The 25,080-nt window shown below is 35.6% G+C and overlaps 1 protein-coding gene across 2 annotated transcripts in view; it reads left to right on the forward strand.

The window, feature by feature from the left end:
* The window catches only part of KYNU (kynureninase), a 108,480-nt gene that overhangs the window by 41,437 nt on the left and 41,963 nt on the right, over positions 1 to 25,080 (forward strand). For both annotated transcript variants that reach the window (XM_046659629.1, XM_046659628.1), the window contains exons 5-8: positions 4,024 to 4,085; positions 5,649 to 5,720; positions 6,926 to 7,000; positions 9,370 to 9,516. In XM_046659629.1, the coding sequence (XP_046515585.1) occupies positions 4,024 to 4,085; positions 5,649 to 5,720; positions 6,926 to 7,000; positions 9,370 to 9,516 (356 nt within the window). The remainder of the gene's footprint in view (positions 1 to 4,023; positions 4,086 to 5,648; positions 5,721 to 6,925; positions 7,001 to 9,369; positions 9,517 to 25,080) is intronic.

Here is a 25,080-nt window from a genome sequence, read left to right on the forward strand (position 1 = left end):
GGCTATAATTGAATTTTCTATGTCCTTAAAACCACAGCCTTTATTTCACCATAAAATTTCTCAAAAAGGAGTAACAGGAGGATAATAAAAATTATTGTGTGTACAAATTGATGGAATGGATAGAGAGGAGGAAGAGACAATGAGCAATCATATTTATTCTTAGACATAGAAAAGCATTTCAATTTCAGATGAGAAGAAAAACTATTAATAAAACATTTTATATAGTGCCAACAATTCTGCAAAACATGGACTAACTTTCCCTTATAATTAATGTCATATTATCAAGATACTAGAAATAGAACTGCTGAAGAATATTATTAGTATTATTATTAAGCCTACTTTTCCCTGGGTACATAAAAATCACAAAGGACTACATACATGAATTTCAGCTTATAAAAATGTGGTAATGTGAGCATAAATTTGCTTTATGAAACTTCTGGTTGACCCGCAGAAAAGCAATAATCCCTGGAAACTCTCTCCAAACAGTTACGAATCCTCAACCATGCACTGGCTTCCTCTAGAGGCCACCGACATTTGCTGCTTGAAAAACAGAGTGGAAAGTTTTCGGACGTAGCCTAACTACAATCCTTACAACTAAATCCACCACAATATTTGCATCTGCTTAATAAAATATACAGAGCATGGTATGGCAGTTATGAGATCCATTGGGAACCCTCTTATCAAACACTAAGGAACTTGGGGCCCTGTTATCTTCACTTTGCAAAATATTTGAAATTAAATTAGGATTAGAAAGATGCAGAAGGATGTTGATAATGAACATGGACTTCCATTATTTGACTTATAGGGACCAAATGTAAACAATGCTTCCAAATCTAACCTTGAACAAAGATTTTAATTATTTTTTTTTAAGAGAAGATAAGATTCTATTTCCTGCTTCCTACCTGTGAGACTTCAGGCAAGTTAATTCATCTCTTTGGATGTTAGTTTCCTCGTTGATAAAAATGGAAAATCAAGTAGATACTTTATCAGATTACTGTGGAGACTATAGGAGACAATACAAGTCACATATTTAGAAGACTTGACACATTGCAAGGGCTCAATACAGATTAGTGTACCAGGCATTGAGATCAGAAGGCAATGCTTGCATTTAACTAAGGTTCACCTTCTGGTAAGGCAAAATATTATATTCAATAAGTAAACAAGCGGGAAAGCACCCTTCAAACGAGAACCCTGCGTCACATCCATCTCAGATGAAGTGATTCAAATGTTGACATTTATTGCGGTGAATCGTGGATGATCTCCTTCAGTAGAGACTCTTCCAAACCTGAGAAGCTTTCAGGAAGTTTTCAAAACAATTTGCTCCCCAATACTTGTAGTTCTTGATGTTTCAACATTAATTCAAAACGAGCTCTTAGGAAAAAGAAAAAGAACAAAGAAAAGCAATTTTAAAGAATTTCTGTAAAAAAAAGATTTAATTTCTTATGGAATGCAGATGGTACTGGACTATCTTAGAAGAACATATGTTGATTTCAGACATACAATTTGAACCAAAAGAGAGAGGTCAATTGGGTAAATTTTCCTATGAAAATACACTAAAAATCAGTCTGATCTGTCGCCCTTTGATGTTAAGAACACTTGATTCTTTCCTGCCCTTAGGCTATATTTGGAATAAACATTTCTGTTAATGTTCTGAAACTTTAATATTTGTGCCATCCTCAGATACGTGTGTGGGCACGCACACATGTTAAATGGCCTGACTGGCCTTGACAAAGTTAAGTAGCAGGTGAGGAGAGCATTTTGTGAAGCTCATGGTTCAATTTAAAGTGTTTCAGGTGAGAGAATCTTCGTGCGTGTGAGCAGACAAATTATTCACGTCAGCGAGGGGTTAGTTACAAAGAATTGATCCAAGTGTTAGTATGCCATTAAAAGTGAGGGGACACAATGCCAAGTGTCTGTCTAGATTAATTCAGCCCAGCACATCTCTTCATCACATTCCAGGCAAGAAAAATGTTATCCAAAATGAACACTGTATTGTTTGCAGGACTAAAATTTCCGAGGAATCTAGTCATTTTAATCAAGATGCAATCATTAAGCAAAAACAGAATGCCTGACATTCTATGGAAACTCTCCCTATCTTCCTGACTCTTCCATTTCTTTGCTTTCATTTGTGATAACTAATTTTTGAATTCTTTTCTTCTTTTGTTTCCTTCTCATTAAAGTCCTTCAAGTGCTTCCCTTTCTGCTAATTCTGCTCTCTCTTTATATTATTACTCCCCCCTTTCCACTCTCCCTGCCAAAATATTTTTTATTGAAATAAACGGTTTTCAGAAAAGGTGCATGTAAACAGCTAACAGGAAGGTAAGGATAATATCAGATTAGGTATCTTAGATAATGTTTTGTTTTAAAAACAACAGAAAAATTCATACCATAATACAAAGGCACAAATATAATAAAGCTGGCTGCACTTCCTTTATTGTATGTCAAAAACATTTTCATACTGTAGGAGAGGGCATCTGCCACTGTATATGACGTAAGTTTATCACATTCATGTCTATCTAGTATGTTTAAGAGAAACTTTATTTCGCAATAGGAATGTGAAGTGAGATTGTTCCTATTGCCCCTGGACTTCAGATACAATCAACTTAGAGTGACCAGGATACATTTTTAACACTCACCACTTATTCACCAACCACGCATATCAAATGGGGAAATCCTCTGCTAAATGTAGCAAGAAGTTTTTCTTGACTAGATGAAGACACAGGTCCTTCCTTAAATGACTGTGTTGAAATATAAATTCCTAAGTTACACGCTTAATCCCAGTGGCCTCCTTTCAAGTGAATTTATGCTGGAATCTATTAATTAGATTAGTTATTCCTCTTACTGGCCATTCTCTTAAAAGAGGACTCTATCAGAAGTATCTCTTTGGATACAAAATGTAGGACTTGTATTATACATTTTCTCTAATCCTAGTCCAGTCTTACAAACATTAAAGCTCATAACTCGTTTTTCTCATTGATGGTAAAGAGACACCCTTCCTATGACACAGATCTAATTGCCTTTAAGAGACATCATAAGAGGGGGCTGCCCCATGGCGCAGCAGTTAAGTGCGCTCGTTCCACTTCAGGGGCCCAGGGTTCACCAGTTCGGACCCCGGGTGCGGACATGGCACCACTTGGCAAACCATGCTGTGGTAGGCGTCCCACATATAAAATAGAGGAAGATGGGCATGGGTGTTAGCTCAGAGCCAGTCTTCCTCAGCAAAAAGAGGAGGCTTGGCAGTGGATGTTAGCTCAGGGCTAATCTTCCTCAAAAAAAAAAAAAAAGAGAGACATGATAAGAACTAAAAATAGGGAAAGTGTTATTATTGTCTCTGGATCTATTTTAAGTGCCAAAACCCTTGTTAATAGGAATTAGATATGATTACGATTGTGTAGTGGATATCTTAATTTTGCCTGTGTTCTCCATCAGACAATGCATATCTGTATTAATTATCTTGTATCAGTGTGTATGAATAAAGCCCAGAGCTCTTTAGCTCTTTGTATTTTGCTTCCTGGCTCTTTTGTCTTATAAACTCTTATATATCTCACTGTAATAACAGTGAATTATGTTTGGCAAAAAAGCCCTCTTTTATGAAAGCTGCATTTGAATTTGACATTAGAAAGAACCAGCTTTAAAAATGTGATTGGCCTTCATTTCTTTTTAGATTCCTTTTAGAGATACACTTACCTCGAAAATGTGCTCTGTGGGAATTTGACAAACCAGCTGATAATGGGATAAATCATTTTTAGTTTACAGGAAAAAGGAAATGCTTCATTATTTTGTTGTTATTATTTACTATATCAAAAAGGAAATATAATTTTTAGCTAGCTATGTGCATGTGAGTCCAGATATTGTTTGATAAAATGCGTCAAGTGGGAAAACTTCCATTTCTTTGAGATGACACATCAAATATGCCCTTATCTCTAAAAACATTAAGGATGAAGTGAAACCTCCTGACTTCGTTTTTCCATGTGTCTTTAGAACTGATAGAAAAATCTAAATTATGATATATTTATTTTGCAGGAGCCAACGAGAAGGAAATAGGCCTAATGAATGGTTTGACTGTTAATTTACATCTTCTACTGGTAAGTTTCCTTTCCCATCAATGTTTAGTATACACTCATTTACAGAATCTGACATTTTTCTATCTTTAATTCATGAGCATCTGGTGGTTTGCTTATTTAAAAATAAGTTGTGAGGTTATTTATTTTTTACCAGGAAATGCTGGACCATAATGGAATGGCTTCTTCATAATTATGGAAGAGTCGACGCTTGGAAAGAGCTTTAGAAAAATGAATAGCTCTTATCTCAGAACCTAAGGAATAAGAGTCACAGTGGGTGAACAGCAAAAGTGCTTTCAAGGGCACAAAACCATCATGTACAAATGCTAGCAAACACTGAGTTTTTCAGAGAAACAGTTTTTCAATATGCCAGAATGTAGTAGGGTGAGATTATTGATCAGTAGTTTTTGTAGATTAATTTTTAAGGAGTAGGTTAAAAAAATTAGAAACTAAAACTAAATTGGAGAAAAGAGATCTAGTATCTTAAATAATTACTGTGTTCAAAGTGCTTCTTATGTCCTAAGTATGTAATAAATATGTAAACCTTAAATTCTCAACTATATTCTTGATTTGGAATAATATGCCTTTCGTAATTGCTTGATGCTTTGAAAAATTATTTCATTTTTTAAGTGAGTTATTGAAAACATGCCTACATGACCAAGATGCACGAGAAGATGTTAATATTTTATTTTAATAAAATGGAGAAATGATTATTAAATATGCCTGAAAGAGCCTGCTTGTGGAGTATGTTAAGTAAGATGGTAAACAGCAGGTTTTAAGTTCAGACATCCCTAAGTTTGACTCCCAGCTAAGCTACTTAATGGCTGTTTGACTTTGGAACGCAGGTTTTGGCATTTCTAAATCTTGATTTTCTTCTCTGTAAAAATGCAGACAATAATACCTACCTCATAGGTATGCACAAGTATAAAATGTGGTACCATGTGAATATTGCTTTAGCACCCTGACCAATGATCAACACCCAATTAACAGTAGCGATCATTTCCATTGTTATTATCGTCAGTCAGTATTTATTCTCCAGGAACTCTGAGGAGCAATGAAAGGGCCTCCCGGAACTAACAAGCTACTTCTTCCTGGTGCCTCTAGAAATGTCAAATGTTTCATGAGGGATAGGTACTTTTCGTTGGACCTAAAATAATATTTCATAAAGTAATAAAACAGTGGAAATATTATATACTCAAAACCAAGTCAGCAGTGAATAAGACATACATACAACATGATAGTTCAGTCTCACAATACAAGAATTACTATTAAATGCATTTGGAAGATAACTTGTCAATTAAAATTTAAGTTTGAGAATTTGATTTTATCATATTCACATTTTCCCCCAAGTTTGCATTTCCATTGACAAATGTAATTTGTATTGACAAAAGAGCCAATATCCTCTTCCTCTTTATAGTGCATTGGAAGCAAGGCTAATTGGAAAAGTTACCCTTGAAAGACGTCTAAATGTTTAATTAATTAATGCCTTTAAAATGCTGGAGATTGTAAAATGAAAGTGTGGTGTAAAATGAACAAATGTATAAATTGTGCATTAACACTTTTCTCAATAAATCAATTTCATTGCAGTTATCGTTTTTTAAGCCTACGCCAAAACGGTATAAAATTCTTCTAGAAGCCAAAGCCTTCCCTTCAGATCACGTAAGGATTTTTCAAATTGTATTTATATTCTTTGTACTCTTCTAGAGGAGCATATCATTTGCCTGACTTGAATGTTTACTCACTAGTCTTTTCCAAGTAACCTTATAATAAAAAGATCTGACAAATGCTTTTGATTTAGGCATTTTTAATAGATTGTAGCTTTATTTCTTTTGTTCAAGTAAAACATGTGTTAAGGGAGGAAAGGATTGAATAGGAACATTGATTTATTAGTCTTTTTAAAGACATTGAGCAAACCACTGGTCTAAATCAAGTGCAGTTATAAATGTTTTATTAATTCTTGTTGCTGTTTTATTTTCTAAAATCAAATCGATACATAACTCAGTGCTTAACCCTTTAGCTACATGGAATAGGAATATAAACTTTTATTTGTGCATTTGTTTCCATTGCATGCTAGCATAATTATTGGTGCATTATTATAGACAAAAATATTTATTAAAGATTAAAAATAATTCTTGTCGTTCACTAAAAAAATCTTGCTACTTTATCAGCAATTTAGTTGATAAGAAATCTGATTGTTCCAGACACCTACACAAATAAAAGTATATTGCTATTTCCGTTTTAGGGCTAAAGAAACTTGATTTGTGCCTTTGTGTTATCACCATTAACTACTCTAGCCTGCATCTTGTAATTTTAAGTCATTTAATTATGTACAAATTAATAGCCATTATCTTACTAAAAAGGATCAAAATCCTAATATCTTTAAAAAATTCAACGTCCCTGTAATTGCTTGTCCCCATCCATATCTTGTACTCTAAATAAAGGGAGCTTTTTGATGTTCTTTCCTTTTACTAGCTTACCCTTTCTAAGGTAAGCCACTTCTTTATCCTATTTTCAAGCATATCACATCCACGCTGCTCACTTTGGTTATTTTGTAAACTCTGGTTTTGACTTAGATCGGGTGATTTAATATCTTATTCAAAAATCTCTTGTAATTCCCTAAAGTGTGGTTGACCCCTGTGTTTCCATTCAGCTCAGTATTTAGTGTTTCATGGGATGTTCTGATTCCTGCACGTAAATTATATTAAACAGCTCTTCTCTGATGTATTGTTTAGTCCCTTTTAACTTTGACCTTGGATTTGTTATAATTATATGCTCTTATTGTTATTTTATCACTTCCTTTCCAAGTTATTTCAATGCACTTCTGTGCACTGGACTTGCTTTAATAAATCATCCTTCTTTTCCAGTATGCTATTGAATCACAGCTTCAACTGCATGGACTTCCCATTGAGGAAAGTATGCGGATTATAAAGCCAAGAGAGGTATATGAGAAAGAGAAAGAAATATTCATCATGCTTCTGTTTAGTATTGATTTTTTCTTCATTTTCCTCAAAAGTTTATTGTCTTCATTACTTTAATGGAAATTTCAAGGAAGTATAAAAGACCTATTCTTCTGTTACTGTTAGGTCATTTTGCTTGAAAGGGAGAATTAACTCAGAAGTGTATTTATTTTAGTTTTTCAAAGGGTAGTCACATTACAAGCAAACTATTTTTCTATTAATGCCACTGGAATCTGCCATATTCTTCAATGGGATGAGAGGGATGACAAATTGCATATATTACTTTCAAATTCAAATGCCGTTACCTTTGGATACCATTAAATGATGTTAAAGACTAGTGATATTTGTTGAAATTGAATGATGCCTATCTTTTATGTCTCCTTTTAATTTAAGCATCAAATGTTTCCTTTTTTTATGGACTAGGGTGTAGAAAGGGATGTGGTGTAGCGGGCAAAGCTTGGGCTTTACAGCCTGGCTGGTATATCCCAGAGAAACCTCAGAGTCACCAACTTACTGGGTAAAGGATTCGGGAAAGATACTTTATCTCTCTGAGATTCCTTCATATGTAAACAGCTAACAAAGGAAACACCTAATCAAGCTTGACCCTATGTTCCAGATCTAAAATACTGTGTGCTTTACATTAATAAAGATATAAAGATAAGTTGTACAGACTTTGACATATAAACCCTGCAGCTTGTGTAATTGGGCACCAAGAGATCCACACAGAATAAATTTTAGGTTTCACAAATGATGTTCCCAGGCTATTAAACCAATGTTTGAACAAAGTATTATTTCTCAATACTTTGAGAAATTAAAATCTACTCCATTCACTTCTGTTTGCCAACATGTAATAAATTAATGGAATAGAAAGTTTTCACATCTGTGAGAGGATATCTGGTTTCATAGGTCATAATTGCTAATATAATATAATATAATATAATATAAATTTCTAATTTCCAGCAAAAATGAATATAGCCTAATATAACACAAGTTTTAATGTTAAAAGTGACAGGTATTGTGGAGCCTCATGAGTGAGTCATAATCTTGGGAGCACTCTTTAGCATTACTAGATTAGAGCAAGTCAACATGAGAGAGGACCATAACCTATCATTAAGGAATAGATTTCTTATTCGCACAGTACTGATTCTTTAAAGAAAAAAATTAAGCATTAGTATATGTGTACTTTCCTTACTCGTTTTTGGAAATTATGGTGAATAAACCATATTAGATTCTTCTAAGAAAAAAGAGTTTTGGATTATCATGTCATTAATTTTACTTAGAAATTTTCTTAGAATTACTGAAATCCTCTTAATATACAAAGTTCGTGTCACTTAATAATTCCGAGATTTCAATATCAATACTGTTTTTATAGATTCTCATTTGTAAACAAGTTCCAGGCTTCTAGTAGAAACTAGAGTATGTATTATATTTGTGTTATATACAATATATATCTAAGATGGGGCACAGTAATTGGCAAATAGTAAGAATTACCAAAAAAAAATAACTGAAGGAGAATTTATAAATACCTCAATGAGCTTCCCCCAGATATTAATGGAGTTAATGATGCTTTGACCTCAAAATCATGTCAGATTTAGCACTGGAGGAAATTCATGAAGATTTCATAAGTAAGAATTGTTAGGATACAAATAGATACTTCATATTTAGCCGATTTCTTTTTACTCAAATTATTTGCAAGACCAAATCTAGATTTATTCACAATTTTCACTAAGTAAAATCATTAGTCTTAGGTGGGGAGATGTAGAGAAAAGCAACCTTAATAATTGAGTTTTATTAATATTTTTCTTCATGTTTGAGTCTTAACCTTGGATTGGTGTGGAGGAGATTTTACTGAAGTTAATAGAAGATATTGGTTAGGTTATACTCAGATGAAAGATATATAAGTGGTTTTTTCTGCAAAAGATAACATGATATTAGATTGATAAGTGAAATAATGATTTCTAATAAATTTCTCTTGCCATTTAATATTTCATGGACTTCTTGTACTTTCTGGTATTTTATTGGATGGGAATGGGGAGGAAACAATTTATAGACATGCAAATAGTACAGATTAATTGAAAAACTGAAGAATAAATCAAGGAAGTAGGGTTTTGCAAGGGTTTACACTTTATAATCCTCTTCTTACTATTTTATTATCATCTTAATAATAACAAAAAGCAGCTCAAATGCTGCTCTTTTGCCAGATTTTTGAAGATCATTAATCTCGAAAAGGAATTTATCTTTGATTTTTCCTGTGGTAGGAAGGAGTTCATGGTGAATTTTAGACTGGGAAGTAAGAAGTGACAAATTTATTACTGTGGATATGATGTAACTTGTGCCCAACTTGACTTTAGGGGGAAGAAACCTTGAGAATAGAGGATATCCTTGAAGTAATTGACAAGGAAGGAGACTCGATTGCAGTAATTCTGTTCAGCGGGCTGCATTTTTATACTGGACAGCTCTTTAATATACCTGCCATCACCAAAGCCGGACAAGCAAAGGTATGCTCATCATTTTCTCCTTCCCGCCTCACCCCAAACCTCACCCTACTGAGGACTACTGTAACTGCACTTCTGGTGAAATACCTTTGTTTGTGTCTATGTAAAAGTATTTAAAGAGCTACAAAAAAAGTCAGTTTTACATAAAAGGACATCTATACTCTTTTTTGCTTTAGGCATCTCTATTTAAACCTCTTTGTCACTTCTGTGGTCTCACCTCCTTACTAGCATCTGCTCTCCCAGTGTTTGCCTCTAGTCAGCGGGACTGATGAGCTTCCTGCAGGTGATGTCATTGGTACCGAGCTGCTCAGTCGGCAGGAAGCAGACAGCATACTTAGGATAGTAACTGCATGCTAGGACCGTTAGAAACTCAGCTCTGGTGGTTTGTCATACTGTAACGCATTCTAAATATAATCCAGTTCTCCCTTAACCCTAAATACCCTAAGAAGAAGGAGAGATCACAGAATAAAAGTTTATCAGTAGGTCAGGTTTTACAGTTTACTTTGAGGAAGCCACCTTGTTTCTAAGAATCTTGTGAAATTATTATACTGCCTCTACGAGAGTTTTTCCCCACATATTACTAAATCACACTTAAATTGTTTACTATTTTGAAATAATGTCTTTATATTTGTGTTTGTAAAAAAGTGTTTTTAGTATTTGTTTGCCTGAAAAAAGAAATCAAATGAAGAACATTCAACAGTTACAATTTGTGTTTAAAATTCTTAAATAACAGTTATATTTGATTCAGCAATCAAGTCATGCATTTAAAAAGGTGACAATCGAATTTTATTCTGAACATTAATAAGTTATGGAATTAATATATGTGTGAAGTCTAGTTAATATATTCAGTTATTGAAGCTAATGAATGGAACTAATGAAAAGAAATTTAGTACCGTTATCAGCAGTCTCTAGGAATTTCCAGTCTCAACTTCCAACTGGTTTGATGGATAACTGTGAAAGTGGTGCATTACAAAAGATATAAAGATAATGTCTTCTTAATTTAGGTATTAAATGTTAAGCACCAAAATAAAGGGAAGCCAATACAAAATCATATTTTAAAATGTTATGCATGTAATCAGCAATCCCTGGTCCCCTTGGTATACATGCACGTCTCATTAACCTTCATAGGAATGAGGCAGGAACACAGAGAAGAAAGAATTTAAGTTTTGGAGGCACACAGTCCCAGGTTCCAATCTTGGTTAGGTCATTTAATTGTTGTATGGCCTTGGGCAAGTTACTTGACTTTTCTGAGTGTCTGTTTTCAGAAGTGTTAATTTGGAATAACAGGACCCACTTCCTAAATTCAGCATTCAGAATGAAGAGTTTGCACACCTGCTGCTATTAAGTGATGTTTCCAGTGTCTTCAACAAATCCGAATTTTTGGAAGGTGGCTCAGATATATATTTTCTTTTTGTTTCCCCTTAAAAAACAAAATAAATGTGTTTACTTAGGTGTTATGTATAATTCTCATTCGTAACTACTTTGGTTGCTGAAACCATTCTCAGTATTTTGCAGGCTTTGATTCACTTAGAAAAAGTGCCTACCAAGTGAAACTCTCATTGAGCTTTCAGTCAAATAAAGGAAGGTAGGAGTGAGCAGCTTCATCTAAATGTAACTGCACAGAAGTGATGGATACTATGGGAGTGCAATGGTGATATAGCAGAGTTCAATTTATCCATTCTCAAAATTATTCTAACAAACATTTATACTCTTGCTAGACAATTCCCCTCATTCTTAGTGGAGGTTGAGAAGTTCTTTAAAACATAGAGGTACATAGCTCTCTTGAGGAGTCTGTGAAGATAAAGCTGAACAGAGAGACTGAGAGAAAATTAAAGATGCCAATCAAGAAAGAGTCAGGAAAACCTAGAGGGAAAAAAGGTGTAAAAGAGCTACTGTTCGGAATGGCTAAGTGAGATAAAAAAGGGGAAGGTTCCCAGAAATGACGTATGGTAGGAATCAAAAATGATGTTGAGATGGAGCAATGAAAGTTAACAAGAGTAGATTTTGAAGTAAAAACTTCAAAATCATGTGAAAGGGAAGTGGGGACATGAATTTTGAAAAATACACTAATTAAAGAAATGTATATATTTATATATACATATATTTATATGTAAAGAGCATAAATTATAAGTAAGTGGCTTGAGTTATTTTGAAGCCTTATAACCATCATCCACATCAAGAAACTTCTAGAATGTATATAACACTCAGAATCTTCAGTAGTGTCTTCTCCCAAATACTGCCTGTTACCTCCCATCTAAAAGTTCCACTCTTCTGACTTCTAATCATATGTATTAGCTGTGTCCATCTTTGAACTTTATATAAGTGGGTTAATATATATTCCTTTGTGTCTGTCTTATTTGTTCACTGCCGTGTTTGTGAGATTCAATCATGTTGGATTTAGCAATAGTTTTGTTTGTTTTTCTTTTCATTTCAATATATTATTACAATGTATGAAATAGATAATTTATTTTTCTCCATTCTAATCAGGATAGATATTGGGTTTTATTTCCATATGAGGGCGATTACAATAAATGCTACTCTGAACATTCTTAGAAATTTCTTCTCGTAGTCATTCATACCCATTTTTATTAATATATACCTGGAACTAGAATTCTTGGAACATAAGTTAATTTATGTTCAATTTTAAACAATAATGTCAACTTTCCAAAGATTTGTATCTATTTGGCATCTACTGCCACCAGCATGTTTGAGCATTTCTGTTGCTCTACGTCTGTCTTTACCAATAGCCTATCTGATTAGTTTGAAATGGTCAGGCACTGTGGTTTTAATTTGCACTTCCCTGACTGTGGATGAAGTTAAGGATCTTTCAAATGTATATTAGCCTCTGAGTATCTTCTTTTATGAAATGCTTGTACAAGTGTCTTGCCCAATTTTCCCTTTGGTTTTCTGTGTTGTTATTTGATGTAGATGGTATAGAAATTGATTTTGAAGGAGAGAGAAAATAAAAATTTTTAGTGATCATCTAAGAGGAAAAATAAATTAATTAATAAAAGAACAATTGATAGCATGGCTTTGATTCACATAATGAATTTAAGATGCTAAGGCTTTTCCTTATTGAGGAGAAGACTTGAGATGGTGACAAGTCGGGGGGGGGCTGAGGAAAATTAAACATGGGGTCAGGTTGGAGGACCCACTTATAGGGGAATGCCAGCATATGAAAGAGACATCAGTTTGAAGATAGATTTTCATTTTTCTCACTGAAGCCATCTACTTTATTTTATATTATTGGCCAACCCCTCATTTTGGAGCTCTGTGTTACTTCCGTATTTCTATGCTTTTCATATTTTATTACTCATTTCTACTAATCATTTCTTCTTTTCTACACCCACTGAATGTTCTCCACTGTCCTTTGAGTTACTATCCCTAGAGATTTTAACCACTGCCATGATTTAGCTCTCGCTGCCAAGTGAAAGCAATAGGCTGCTCGCACACTCGAAAATCATTATTTATGCCCATCTGCCTATTACACCTGGAAGTCCTATGTGCATCTTGAGATTGGTACACTCCAGATTTCTTTCCCCCAAAAATGACCCTATTGTTTCATGCCACCATCCTTCTAGACCTTTAGACTCAACTCTGACACTTTCCTGTTCTTTCTCTTTTCAACTAATTACTTCTTCATTCCACCCTCTCAGGGTTAGTCTTTCCTTTAATATTCCTGAACCAATTATGAAGATTTTCAGCTACAAGATCCCAGTGAAAAATTAGGGATTTCTTTTTCTCACCATGGAAGACTTGAGGCAGGAGGCTGCTGGGATGCACCCGACAGCAGAGTAATGTCTGATTGGCATTTCCAGAGCGCTCTCAGATTTTTCTCAGGCTTCTCACATCATGGTCACAAGTCAGAAGACAGTTGTCCCAAATCCAGCTAATCACAGTTCTATTTAAGGCAGAGAGAAGGAAGACGGGAGAAGCAGCAGTGCAGCTTCATCTGTCCCTTAATCCAAAGTGTAAAATCTCTCCCAGAAAAGCCTAGCAGATTCCTGCTTATGATTCATCGCCTTCTGAAGTGGCAACTTCAAAAGAGCATGAGCAAAGAAATTTTTAGTCTTTACGGCCCTGTAGTAGAGAGAAGCTGAGAAGAAGGGGATGGGAAGGGATTGGGTTTAACTAATCCATAGTTCTTACATCTCCCAATGACATCCCCACGGAGCATCATTGTTTCTAACCTGTTTCCCTCTTCTCTCTTCCATTCTTCCTTAATTTTTTCCTTTTGTTTCTTCCTTCCTTTCTTTCTTTCTTACTTTTTTTTTTGGAAGATTAGCCCTGAAACAGTATCTGCTGCCAATCCTCCTTTTTGTGCTGAGGAAGACTGGCCCTGAGCTAACATCTGTGCCCATCATCCTCTACTTTATACATGGGACGCCTACCACAGCATGGCTTCCCAAGTGGTACCATGTCCCATCTGGGATCCCAACCGGCAAACCCCGGGCCACCAAAGCAGCACGTGTGCACTTAACCGCTGTGCCACCAGGCTGGCCCCACTTTCTTGCTTTTTATTTTCTTTTTCATCTCATTTCACAAAAGCATTTGAAAACAATATATGGAAAATTAATTAAGCAACATAATGAAATGTAAAGAGAGAGAAATAAAGCTAATCTCTCTGGATCATCTGGAAAAATAGATAAACTGCCCACAAATTATAATTTCTCAACTTGGATTATGATAAGAAATAGGTAACAAATAGAATTATTTTCAATAGAAACTCTTGATGTGTTAGGTAGACTAGGTCTTGGTAACAAATAAATAGAACTATAAACGCCCACACTGGGATAGATGTTTATGTCTTGCTCATGCAGCACCTGGTGATCAGCTTGCTCCCAGGCAGTGATTCAGGATTCTAGTGATTCAAGGTTGTGTCCTATGGTTTTCATATCCTAGAGCCTCTGTCTGGATTCAGCCTAAAGAACAAGATAAAGGGATGTGAAAAGGCATGCTAACTTCTTAAAAGCATTAGCTTAGCAATGGCAAAATTTATTTCCACTTATATTCCATTGACTAACACCCGGCCATTTCTGGGGAATGAAATATAGTTGTATGCTCAAGAAGAACAGCTCTTAGTTTTGCCACACCTGCAACTCAGGTATTTTGTGTTTTTGATGGAGTAGGATACTTATTCTGGGATGCAGGGTAGCATTTGCGTTAATAAAATGGTTAGATAGTGGAGACAGAGTCAGACCTGGTCTTGAACTCATGTCTCTCCATTAGTTTCTAGCATAGTATGATTGGCTTAATTCACTTACCAATGTAACTTAATTTCTCCACTTAACAAGTGGGGAAGGTAATGGTGCCTACTTCATAGGTTTGTTCAAAAGAGAGTTAAAGAAGATAGTATTCCTAAAATACTTAGTGCATGGTAAGTATTCAGTAAATATTAACAATTATTAGTATAGAAAAAAAGACACATTGGAATGTCCAACCTACCAGAAACAGAAATAATGCATCCTTAGACACAAAGCGAAATATTCAGAATTTTAAACTAAAGACTCTCACTGGGTGCTTCCACGCTAGACTAGCAAATAAAATAGTAATCTAAGCAGTGTGGTTAAGACTCAAGAGACTAGACTGAAATTTTAAAAGGTTGGGTAATGGACTAATAAAAATTTTAATAATCTTATTCCTAAAAAATTCAGTGCCAACTATTTATACTCCACCTCCTCTCTCCAATGCCACATCAAACAGCCTATGGCACACTGGGACTCATAGTGCCTGGCAGACAGTGGGGACCAAATAAATGTTTGTTGAATGAATGATTGATTCCTTTATTTATCACATCTTTTACACTGTTTTACTCTACCTATATGGATGCTGGAATGTTACCTTTCTTTTAACTTACTGAAAACTGAAACGCAAAGGATGGCTAAAAAGAAGACTAAATTTTGCAAAGTTGCACTTTGTTTTATTAGCGTCTATCTTGCCATGTGGCACTCTCTACTGATATGAGTACGAACATCTCTTAGACCCAACCATAAGCTGCTTAAATTATTAATTAATAATAATCACAATCATAGCTCAAACAATTTGAAGAAAAAATGAATTAATTTTGGATCCAGAGTAACATAACACAAAAGCAGAAATATGAGTAAAGATGTTCTTATAAAAAAAGAAAGATATTTGTACTTTTAACATCATTTAGTAAAATCCAAGGTATCTAAACAACACTCACGGGTAAATTGTCACCGCACTAAACCATTCACTTATCTTCAGGGAAGGCCTAAGTTCTTGTTAAACACAATTTTGAGACTCTTGTAGTAGATAAATAAATGATTGGGAAAGCCTCAAAACTCTACAGAAAGCCGGGCCAAGATGCTTCTAGTGCTGGAGAAGGGGAGCCAACTCTCATAAACTATTATGATAGAATAATATCAGTAATACTTGCTTCAGTGTCAGGTTTTGAGCAATGAATCAGCTAGGAAAAATTAGTACCAAATGCATTTGTATATAGCTATAATATAAATTACCATGTTATGCGAAATTATTATGCATAAAAAATTAACCTTTTCCAAAAAGGGTTAATATTGGAATGTTCAATATGAAGTAATCTTTACTAGAAATTATAATGAGTATATTCTTCTGTTAAAGTCTCTGCCACTTCACCCACTCGGAGCTTATCATTCGTGCATAAGAAGAATCTTGTCTCTGTATTTTCTATAGTAAAGTGACACGCATTTGGATCTTTCATTTTTCTTCCTATCAGTAAATATTTGAGTAGTAAATTACAATGATGGAGCTCCAAATAGGAACACCTAATTTAGCCAGGAGCAGCAGTGACCTTCTTAGAGAAGATGAGATCTGAGACAATTCTAGAATTATAAGTAGGAGTTAACCAGGTAAAACCCCTTGCAGGGAACTGACAGTGTGGTGGGGCCATTCTAGACAGTTAAAAAAGAAATGATACGATTGCAAGGAAGCAAATATTTCAGTATAATTTGATTGTAGAAAAGATGATGTAATTTGATAGTTAGAAAATCTATGACAAGAAATGAGTCTATAATGCAGACAAAGGCCAGGTAGAGAAGAGCCCACGATGCCACATTATACATCTGGAGCTTCTCCTTGAAGACCTATGGAGAGCCATTGAAAGCTTTTGGATAGTAAAGGAACTAGATTTTGTTTTAATTTTAAAAAGACATTTCCTGCCAAAAGGAATGAGTAGCAGTAGAATAAGAATGGGTGAAAGCAAGGAGGCAATCACAGTCTCTATGCAAGAATTTAAAAACTCTCTCTCACAATACCGTTCAAAAGATGGGGCTACCAGAGAACAGATCCATTTCAGACTATATGAAATATAGTCTTTGGGAACAATGGAAGATTGTTGTATTGAGAAATATAAAGTAAACTAATTGTAGTCTTAAATTCAGCCAGGTAGGAGCCTGGAGTCAATAAGTCAAAATATGTTAGTGATGATCAGTGCCCAAGAATCTAAAAATATTGAGATGTTTCTGAGAAGTTTCCATCAGATGTTTTATTTAATTTAAACTTTTCATTAAATGGACCATGTGAGAAGGACTGATTAATTCTCTATAAAAGAGAAATTTGGTCTCAAGATGTTTTAGGATTACAGATCTGGGAAAAACTAGCCTCTCAGTTGTCAATCAGGATCATCGCTTCTGCAACCCCTCTCATCAAAGCTGTGGTAGATAAATACTTCTCCTCATCCAGCCTCATCCAAACCCAGAGCCCCCTCAGTGAAATATTACTCTTTTAGGTTTTTCTGTTTTTGTTTTTGGTAGATGATATTCATTTTATAAAATACTTACGTTGTCTAATACCTAGGCTGTTTTCTCCAATATTCCGTTTTTCATGCCGCTTGACTAACAAAAGAAAGGCTGAAGTAAGTCTTTGTTAACTTGAAAAAGAGTTCCAACATGAAATGTACACATGAGTTCTAATTTATTTACTGACCACTATAAGAATGGAAAAGGAAGGCTGTGTCTCATGGCAAAGTGGAATTTCAAAAGATCCTTGAGCAGAAAAAAAAATCGCCACTAAAATATAAGAGATTTCTCCTAACGTCCTTCTTTAATCAGCTGGTTTATGCAAAAACGATTAAGGATATCAAAGTTTAGTTCAGTTGAAGAGAAAATGTTCATTTTTCTAGCAAATAATCTATCTTAAGGTCGTGAGCAAAGAAGATACTATCACATGATCTACAAAAACTAGCTTCAAGGGAAGAAATTTGAGTGATGTCTTCAAGTCTATCTTATAGACTTCTTTGCCATATTATCAAGTTCAGTATGTAAGTAAATTTAAAAATATAAGCAAATTTGGTTGACAAATTGACCACGTAGATTGACATAGTAATCACTAGAAAAATTCTTATAGAAGAGTGTACTTTCATTTCACATCTAAAGTGTAAGTATCATGACCAGTATCATTACCGTGTGATGGAAAAATTAAATAGTTGCTTTAAATCCAATTTGTAACAGGACAGGTAGATAAAATTAGATAAGAGGGGCTGGCCCCGTGGCTGAATGGTTAAGTTCGCGCGCTCCGCTGCAGGCAGCCCAGTGTTTTGTTGTGCGGACATGGCACTGCTCATCAAACCATGCTGAGGCAGCATCCCACATGCCACAACTAGAAGGACCCACAACGAGGAATGTACAACTATGTACTGGGGGACTTTGGGAAGAAAAAGGAAAAAAAATAAAATCTTTACAAAGAAATGCCTTTAAAAAAAAATTAGATAAGAAAGGTTAAAAGTTACCAGACATCTGAAAAGTCAACTGCTCACTGTTGGGAAGGTTGTGATTAGGCCCGTGTATTTTCTGTTTGATCTCCTGCCTCATGTTTCTCCCAGATGATGACCATCAGTCTTCTACCATTTGTGGAATAGAGTCCAAATCACTTCAGCCTTTTATGATTTTGCGTATGCCTACATTACCAGTATCATGTTTTCCTCTGCTCTCCTTCACATAACTTACGTTTCGGTGATACCAAATGTTTCATATGTTCCCTGTCCAGATGTCATACTTTCTGCCTCCGTGACTTTATTCTTAGCTTTCCTTCCTCCTAGAATTTCCATATGTGAAGATTCTGTTTCTCCATCTCAGCTCAACCACTACCTGCTTCACAGGTTACAACCTGTCCTAGAGATTTGCTTTGTTTTGCTCTCTTTGTATATGGAAACATGGCATATTTAAAATCTTTTGAATCAGCTGCCAACAAAGAAAGATCAAGAGATTTTATATAAAACCTCTTAGTTTCAAATGTCTTCTGAAAAATTGGAAATTTCGCAACACGGGGGAGACATCCTTTCTGTAGAATAAGGATTGGCAAGACTGAGTAACAGCTCTGAAATGGGTCTTGAGCCCTTCAACACAACTCCTACCTCTACCTGTTGACCCCGACACTGAAGCAGAGTGACAGCTGGCATATATGTTTATGCTTACATTGCAGTATTCTTACAATAAAGGGTAAAGTGAAGTGTTTCCTACAGGCCCAACTCATATATTTCTTGACTAACTCCTGTAGAAGCATGAGTGTGCAATCCTTGGCCTGCATCATCAAATCTTATTGCTCTGCTGTGCCGGGCTAAACCTATCTTCCTGTTGTGTTGCCATGATATGATGGAAAATGTATTATTGACCACATTTCACACTATCACGCTATGCTGTAATTATTTCTATGCCTATCTTAACTCTCAAATTTAGGAAGTTTATGTCAGTAGAGTGTTCACTGATGGACTGAGGATGGACCCTACAAACTTCCCAGACTCACACTAGTGCTTTGCACATCGTCACTGCTCTTTAAACACTGTCTGGCCAGTGAATGGAAAGTGTGTGTCCACCAGCTAGAGAGGTTCAGGCTATTTTGGATCAGGCTATTACGGATCACATATGTCTTGCATAAAAAGAACAACTGTACTCCTATTTAAATAGAAGCAGAAAATTCTGAAGAATTACTTATAATGGATAATTACTCTAAAAATCAAAATACTTTTTGTAAATTTTGAGTTCTTTTTCAAATTCCGTTTCTATTCTTTGACACACTTAGGACATGCAGACTGTTCCATTAAGTCATTAGATACTAAATTGACTAAATTAAGCTTGAAAAATTACCTGGAGCTGTTTTTCCCATCTTGGGTATCTGAAAAAAATCAAACAAACCGTATTTTGTGTGAGGTCCTACCCAGCTGGAGAAAAACTCCAGTGCTGATCAGTTTGTTTTATTTTTCCCCTTTAGTTTCATACTTACTTCTGACAATAAATAGGGAAGACAATCTCTGTTTGTTCCAGTAAAAGAAATAGCTGAAATTTGCTCTTTAAAGCACACTCTTTGTTAGATAGTAAGATGTTTTCACCTGCAATTTACACAGCGCTTTAGAGTCTCAAGATTTTTTGGTTCCTTTCTCCCAAATCCTTTACTCTTTCTCTCTGTGTAGCTGTTAGCTCTGTCTCACACCTTCTTAACTGACACATTCCCCTTAAATTGCATTAGCAAAATGCTCCCATGCTCCCCACCTCCTATTTCTCATCTCTAGATCTGCTCATCTCATCAGTATATGCTTTAAGAAAGCTGGGCTAAAAAGATGACTCTCAAGTCTGCAATAGTGCTCTGTACAAAGTGAATAATAAATAGGTACTGTCGATGGCACTGTGATGTGATGCGATGGTACTGTGCTTCAGGCACTGGACATAAAGTATCTCCAATCCTCCCAGGAAGCTTAACAGTAAACTTTTACCGTGGCTCAGTTAAAGAAACTGAGTCTGAGAGTGGTTAAGCACTTGCCCAAGATAACTTAGCCAGCCAGTGAAGGCTAGGATTGGAGTCTAGCGCTGGCTGATACCACACCTCTCTTTCCACTATATTGTCACCTTTTATAAATGTAAACTAATCAAGTAATGGCAAAGAGGTATCAACATTTAGAAAAGTCAAAGAAAATATATACAGTCCTCCTTTCTTGGTCATCTCTTTCCTTGGGAACCAGAGGTCTTTGTCATTATAGTTGATGCGGTTGTCTCTTCAGTTCAGATGCTATTGAAAACCCACAATTTTTACTTTGCCCTTAGATCTAAGGATAGGAATTAGATTTATTGCCAAATAAGGTTTCGTACAGTGCTGGAGTTCAACAGTGCCCCACCTTAGAACCTCAAACCCTCTTCTCCCAACTGCTCTCATTAAGAGAGACCCTAGGACCCTGACCCCCTCCATAGCTCCTTCTGGTGGGTCTCTCAGGCAGCTGCTCCATTGGCAATAGCTCCCACCAATGATGGCCCCATTGTCACTCCTGTTAGCAGCTCTTCAGAGACTTTAAAGATATTTACAGGAGCTCTCGTCTCCTTAAAAGAGCTTATAAACCCCTATATGAGTGGGAAACTAATCTATATGACACTGGGGAGAATTTCAGCAGGAAATCCACTGAACCCTCTAATGGTAGCTGAACTGCAGAGTACTCAAGAAATTTCATCGTTTCATAGGTATATTGACACCATACTTTATGTCAGACACTGGGATTTAAAAGAATGACAGCGAGAATAGAGATTAAGAAAACTCCATTGTCCCTGTCTTTAAATAGCTCAAAGTCAGATGGGGCACAGAAACATATAAATAGAAAATTGCTCTAGACTGTGTTAAGTACTTGACAAAGATAAGAATAAATCCTACTCAAGTGTCTTAGAAAAAACAATCCAATCTAACATCACAACAAGTAATTATACGTGCTTCAATTCATTTTGCCTTAAGATTGGGCCAAAACCACATATTGTAAATTGACTCCAGGGGAACAGTCAGCTAGTCAAGGGGATACATTCCCACTCAAGTTCAGAAGCCATCATTTCCTCCAGGTCTCTAGTCACATAACTGGGGAACATATCTATCATCCCAGATGCGTGTCACTAGTGTTCCTCATGGGCTACCAAGCGTAGATTGCAGTGCTAGAACAGTTCTCGAACTTTAACAAAGAGTAACTTGGGTTACATATTAATTTCAAAAAACAGAAAGGCTCCCTTTCCTATGACATAAATAGAGCCCAGGAAGGCCTCCAAAAATGCAATAGGTTGGCCATATTCAACATCCAATTAGGGTTTTACCACCCTCTTCAGGAATCCAGGGTTTCCATCCAAAGACAAGCTCCTCACCTTGCTCGTGTCCCTCCCCTGCTTCCCAACATCTCATTCTATTGTCACTTTACTTTTCCAACAGGACACTTCCTTCATATTTTCCTATGGGGTAACTATAACTATAAGCTACCACACTTTTTGAAAATATGAAGGTATGGCTTGATGTAAGTGAGTAATAAATTTTAATACTGTCTTACTCTAATTTGTGTGGATTGACAAATAAAGGAATATTTCAGAGTAAATTCCATTTTCACTTTTTAGCCTACCCTTGAATCCAGACCAGCATTTTACAATCACCAAGTGAAAACCTTTATTCTCATTTTGTGTTAAAAGTACTCATTTTTAATTTAATTAATTCCTTGATTTCTGTGCATACCCTTTCTCAGGAAAGACTCATTCTTGATTCAAAATTCTCCCTTATTGGATTTATCTTTTTTAAAAATTAAGCTCTCTTTAAACTCTGAAATATAGTTATAGCTCACAAAATCCCTAGCATCAGCCCACACAAGAGGCACAGAGCAATGTTCACTTTAGGGGCCGGCCCCATGGCCGAGTGGTTAAATTTGCGCACTCCACTGCAGGCGGCCCAGTGTTTCGTTGGTTCGAATCCTGGGCGCGGACATGGCACTGCTCATCAAACCACGCTGAGGCACATGCCACAACTAGAAGGACCCACAACGAAGAATATACAACTATGTACCGGGGGGCTTTGGGGAGAAAAAGGAAAAATAAAATCTTTAAAAAAAAATGCTCACTTTATCTGGGCTGCTTGTCTTCTCTGTACACACATATTAGCATAAATACCGTCAATCAATGGCTCTAGAACAATGGGAGGTTTTCTTAATCAATTTATCATGTAGGATAAGAATTATTTGTGATATTGTCCTCTGGACACTTGGCATTTTAAAATAATATCTTGATAAAAGATACATTTGAAATTATTAGATCTTAATCTTAGAATAATTCATCATTTGGTCCAGGGTAAAATCTTGCCTACCCTCCCAGTTTTCCTTGTTTCTGTTCCTATTTGCAGGTGAACTTCAGTATGAGCATTTGGAATTGATTGTTAGGTGGCTAGCTTCCTGGATGGAATATTGCGTGTATTTCCTTTTTTTTTTTTTTTTTTCAGTATGTATGCTGATTACTCATTTTTTCTGGTCACATATATTATCTATAAGAGCTTCAGGACTAAGATGACTTTGAGTAGCATTTGGCTCTGCCCTATCGAAAGTTTGAAGCTTTGATTCTGGTTGCTATGCTTCTTGACTTCTAAAAAGATTCCCTGCAGCCCCACTTGGAAGAGTGTATCTTGTCCCTTTTTACTTTTGTGTTTATTCTCATTTTGTGTTTATGTTTTAATAGTGAGGAAATGCTATTCTTATCAAACTATTGTATAAATAAGTGAGGGCTTAACACACTACTTCAAAAAATAGTTGATGGCTGTATTAAATAATTTTTGGAAGGAAATTGTGCTAGAAGTAACTTAATGACTCTATGTACAGAGTGAACATATATAAGAAATAATGCTTAGTTCTCACTTATAACCACAGAGTTAGATGAAAAGAAAAAAATCTGAGAAGAATATTTGAAGACTATGATAAATTTAGGCTGGATGAAAGGAAAGACTTTCAGAATACAAATTTACTCTGGAATGAGATATTTACAGAGATGGTAGAGACCCCTCTTATGGAGATCTTTACTGGGTATTATGATTTTTCTTTTCTTCTTCTTTTTTGCTGAGGAAGATTCGCCCTGAGCTAACATCTCTACCAGTCTTTCCCTATTTTGTATATGGGTTATGGCCACTGACGAGTGGTGTAGGTCCATGCTTGGGAACCAAATCTGGGCCACCAAAGTAGAGTGTGCTGAACTTAACCACTAGGCCATGGGGCCAGCCCCAAGATCTTTACTGGGTGTGATTATTTTAAACTTGGCATTTATGTATGCTTTTGAATCATAGCACTTGAATGAATTTTGGAAATTTAAGTGATTCAAGACCATGACAAGAAAGCTACCAACTTTCACCTTCCTTCACTTCGTTCTCACCCTCCCCCAGTACTATTCAGCAGCTCTCTAATTATGAACTTCTCTGAGAAATCCCGAGATCAGAGCTAACTAGCCAATCTGTTATTGTTAATCCACCATGTGTTCATACCATCTATGTAGAGGTGACACACACACACTCCTATAACTTTCTTTTTTGTTCACTTTTCTCAAATTTTCCCATCAGTTTTTCTTTCTAAGGTAATATTGTCCAAATTTATAGCACTGTAGTTGTTTGATTGTTTTCTATGACTTTTATATCAAATCAGGAGTGATAATTCAGAATACTTAATGACCTGATTGGTATAGTGTGGAAGCTGTAGTTCCCATAAACAGGCACAAGAAGGTCACACTCTCGTTACTAGTACCCATTACTAGCCTTGAAGGGACTTATAGGTACCTGAAATTTACCCACCATGGTTCTAGTCCCACTTCCAAGGACATCCACTGGAGTCTGGACCTGCACTGAGCAGGGAGCATGCAGGGGAGGGCATGTATAAATTGCTACAGTTTAGCTGGCAAGCACCCCTTGCAGGCACCTCCTAGGGATCACAGGGCCTTCACCCATGGCGATTACTCAAGTGGCTCAGGACAAAGGCTATTTACCTACCTTAAGTGTTTTATTATTTTAACAATTAAATGAGCATACTGATGCATACCAGTTGACTTCAGTTCTGTATATAGCCACAAATATCTTATCTTGGATAATTACCCTTTTTTACACCAAATCTGCTACTTATTGATGGTCTTCATAATTTATAGGATGTTTTTGCTGAAGAAGGAACAAACTAATAATATCAATCCAGAGTCAGTCTGTTACAGAATGAATCAATAAAGTTAACAGGACTTTAACGCTATTAGGAAAAAAAATTAAGCAGTGCTATTCCTTATTTCATTTTAGTAAATAGACAAATAATAAATCAAATTTGAGAAACAGTGAGCTAGCTCTTAGCCTGGCTCTACACAGCTAGCTCCACACAGGCTCTGTGTAGAATATTATTCCACTGCTTATACAAATTTTTAGTATTGTGCTAATGAAGATGGCAAGGACAAAAACACATGCTATTCCTGGTTTTACTAAGGGGGATTTTGAACATATTTTAACTACTATTAATTGTCCAAAAAATTTCATTTTAGAAAATGCCCAGTCTGAATAAATAGCTTATACAATAAAATTGAAACAGACATAAAGGACCTCAAATAATGGTTTTTAAAAATTTAACTTCAGCTTAGAGAATATATATTGACAATTGTATGACTTTATTATTCATCCATTAGTTTACCTATTTATTCAGCAATTATTTGAGTTCATATTGTGTAAAAGTAGAAGATAATAAGATTGGAAAACTGCTACAAGAAATCTATGCAAACAAGGCTGTAAGATGAGAGAGAAGAGAGGGTTTGGCAAAGGAATCTTCCCATAGAAGTTATCGTGAGATCA

Source organism: Equus quagga, chromosome 4 (assembly GCF_021613505.1).
Source record: "Equus quagga isolate Etosha38 chromosome 4, UCLA_HA_Equagga_1.0, whole genome shotgun sequence".
Taxonomy (NCBI): domain Eukaryota; kingdom Metazoa; phylum Chordata; class Mammalia; order Perissodactyla; family Equidae; genus Equus; species Equus quagga.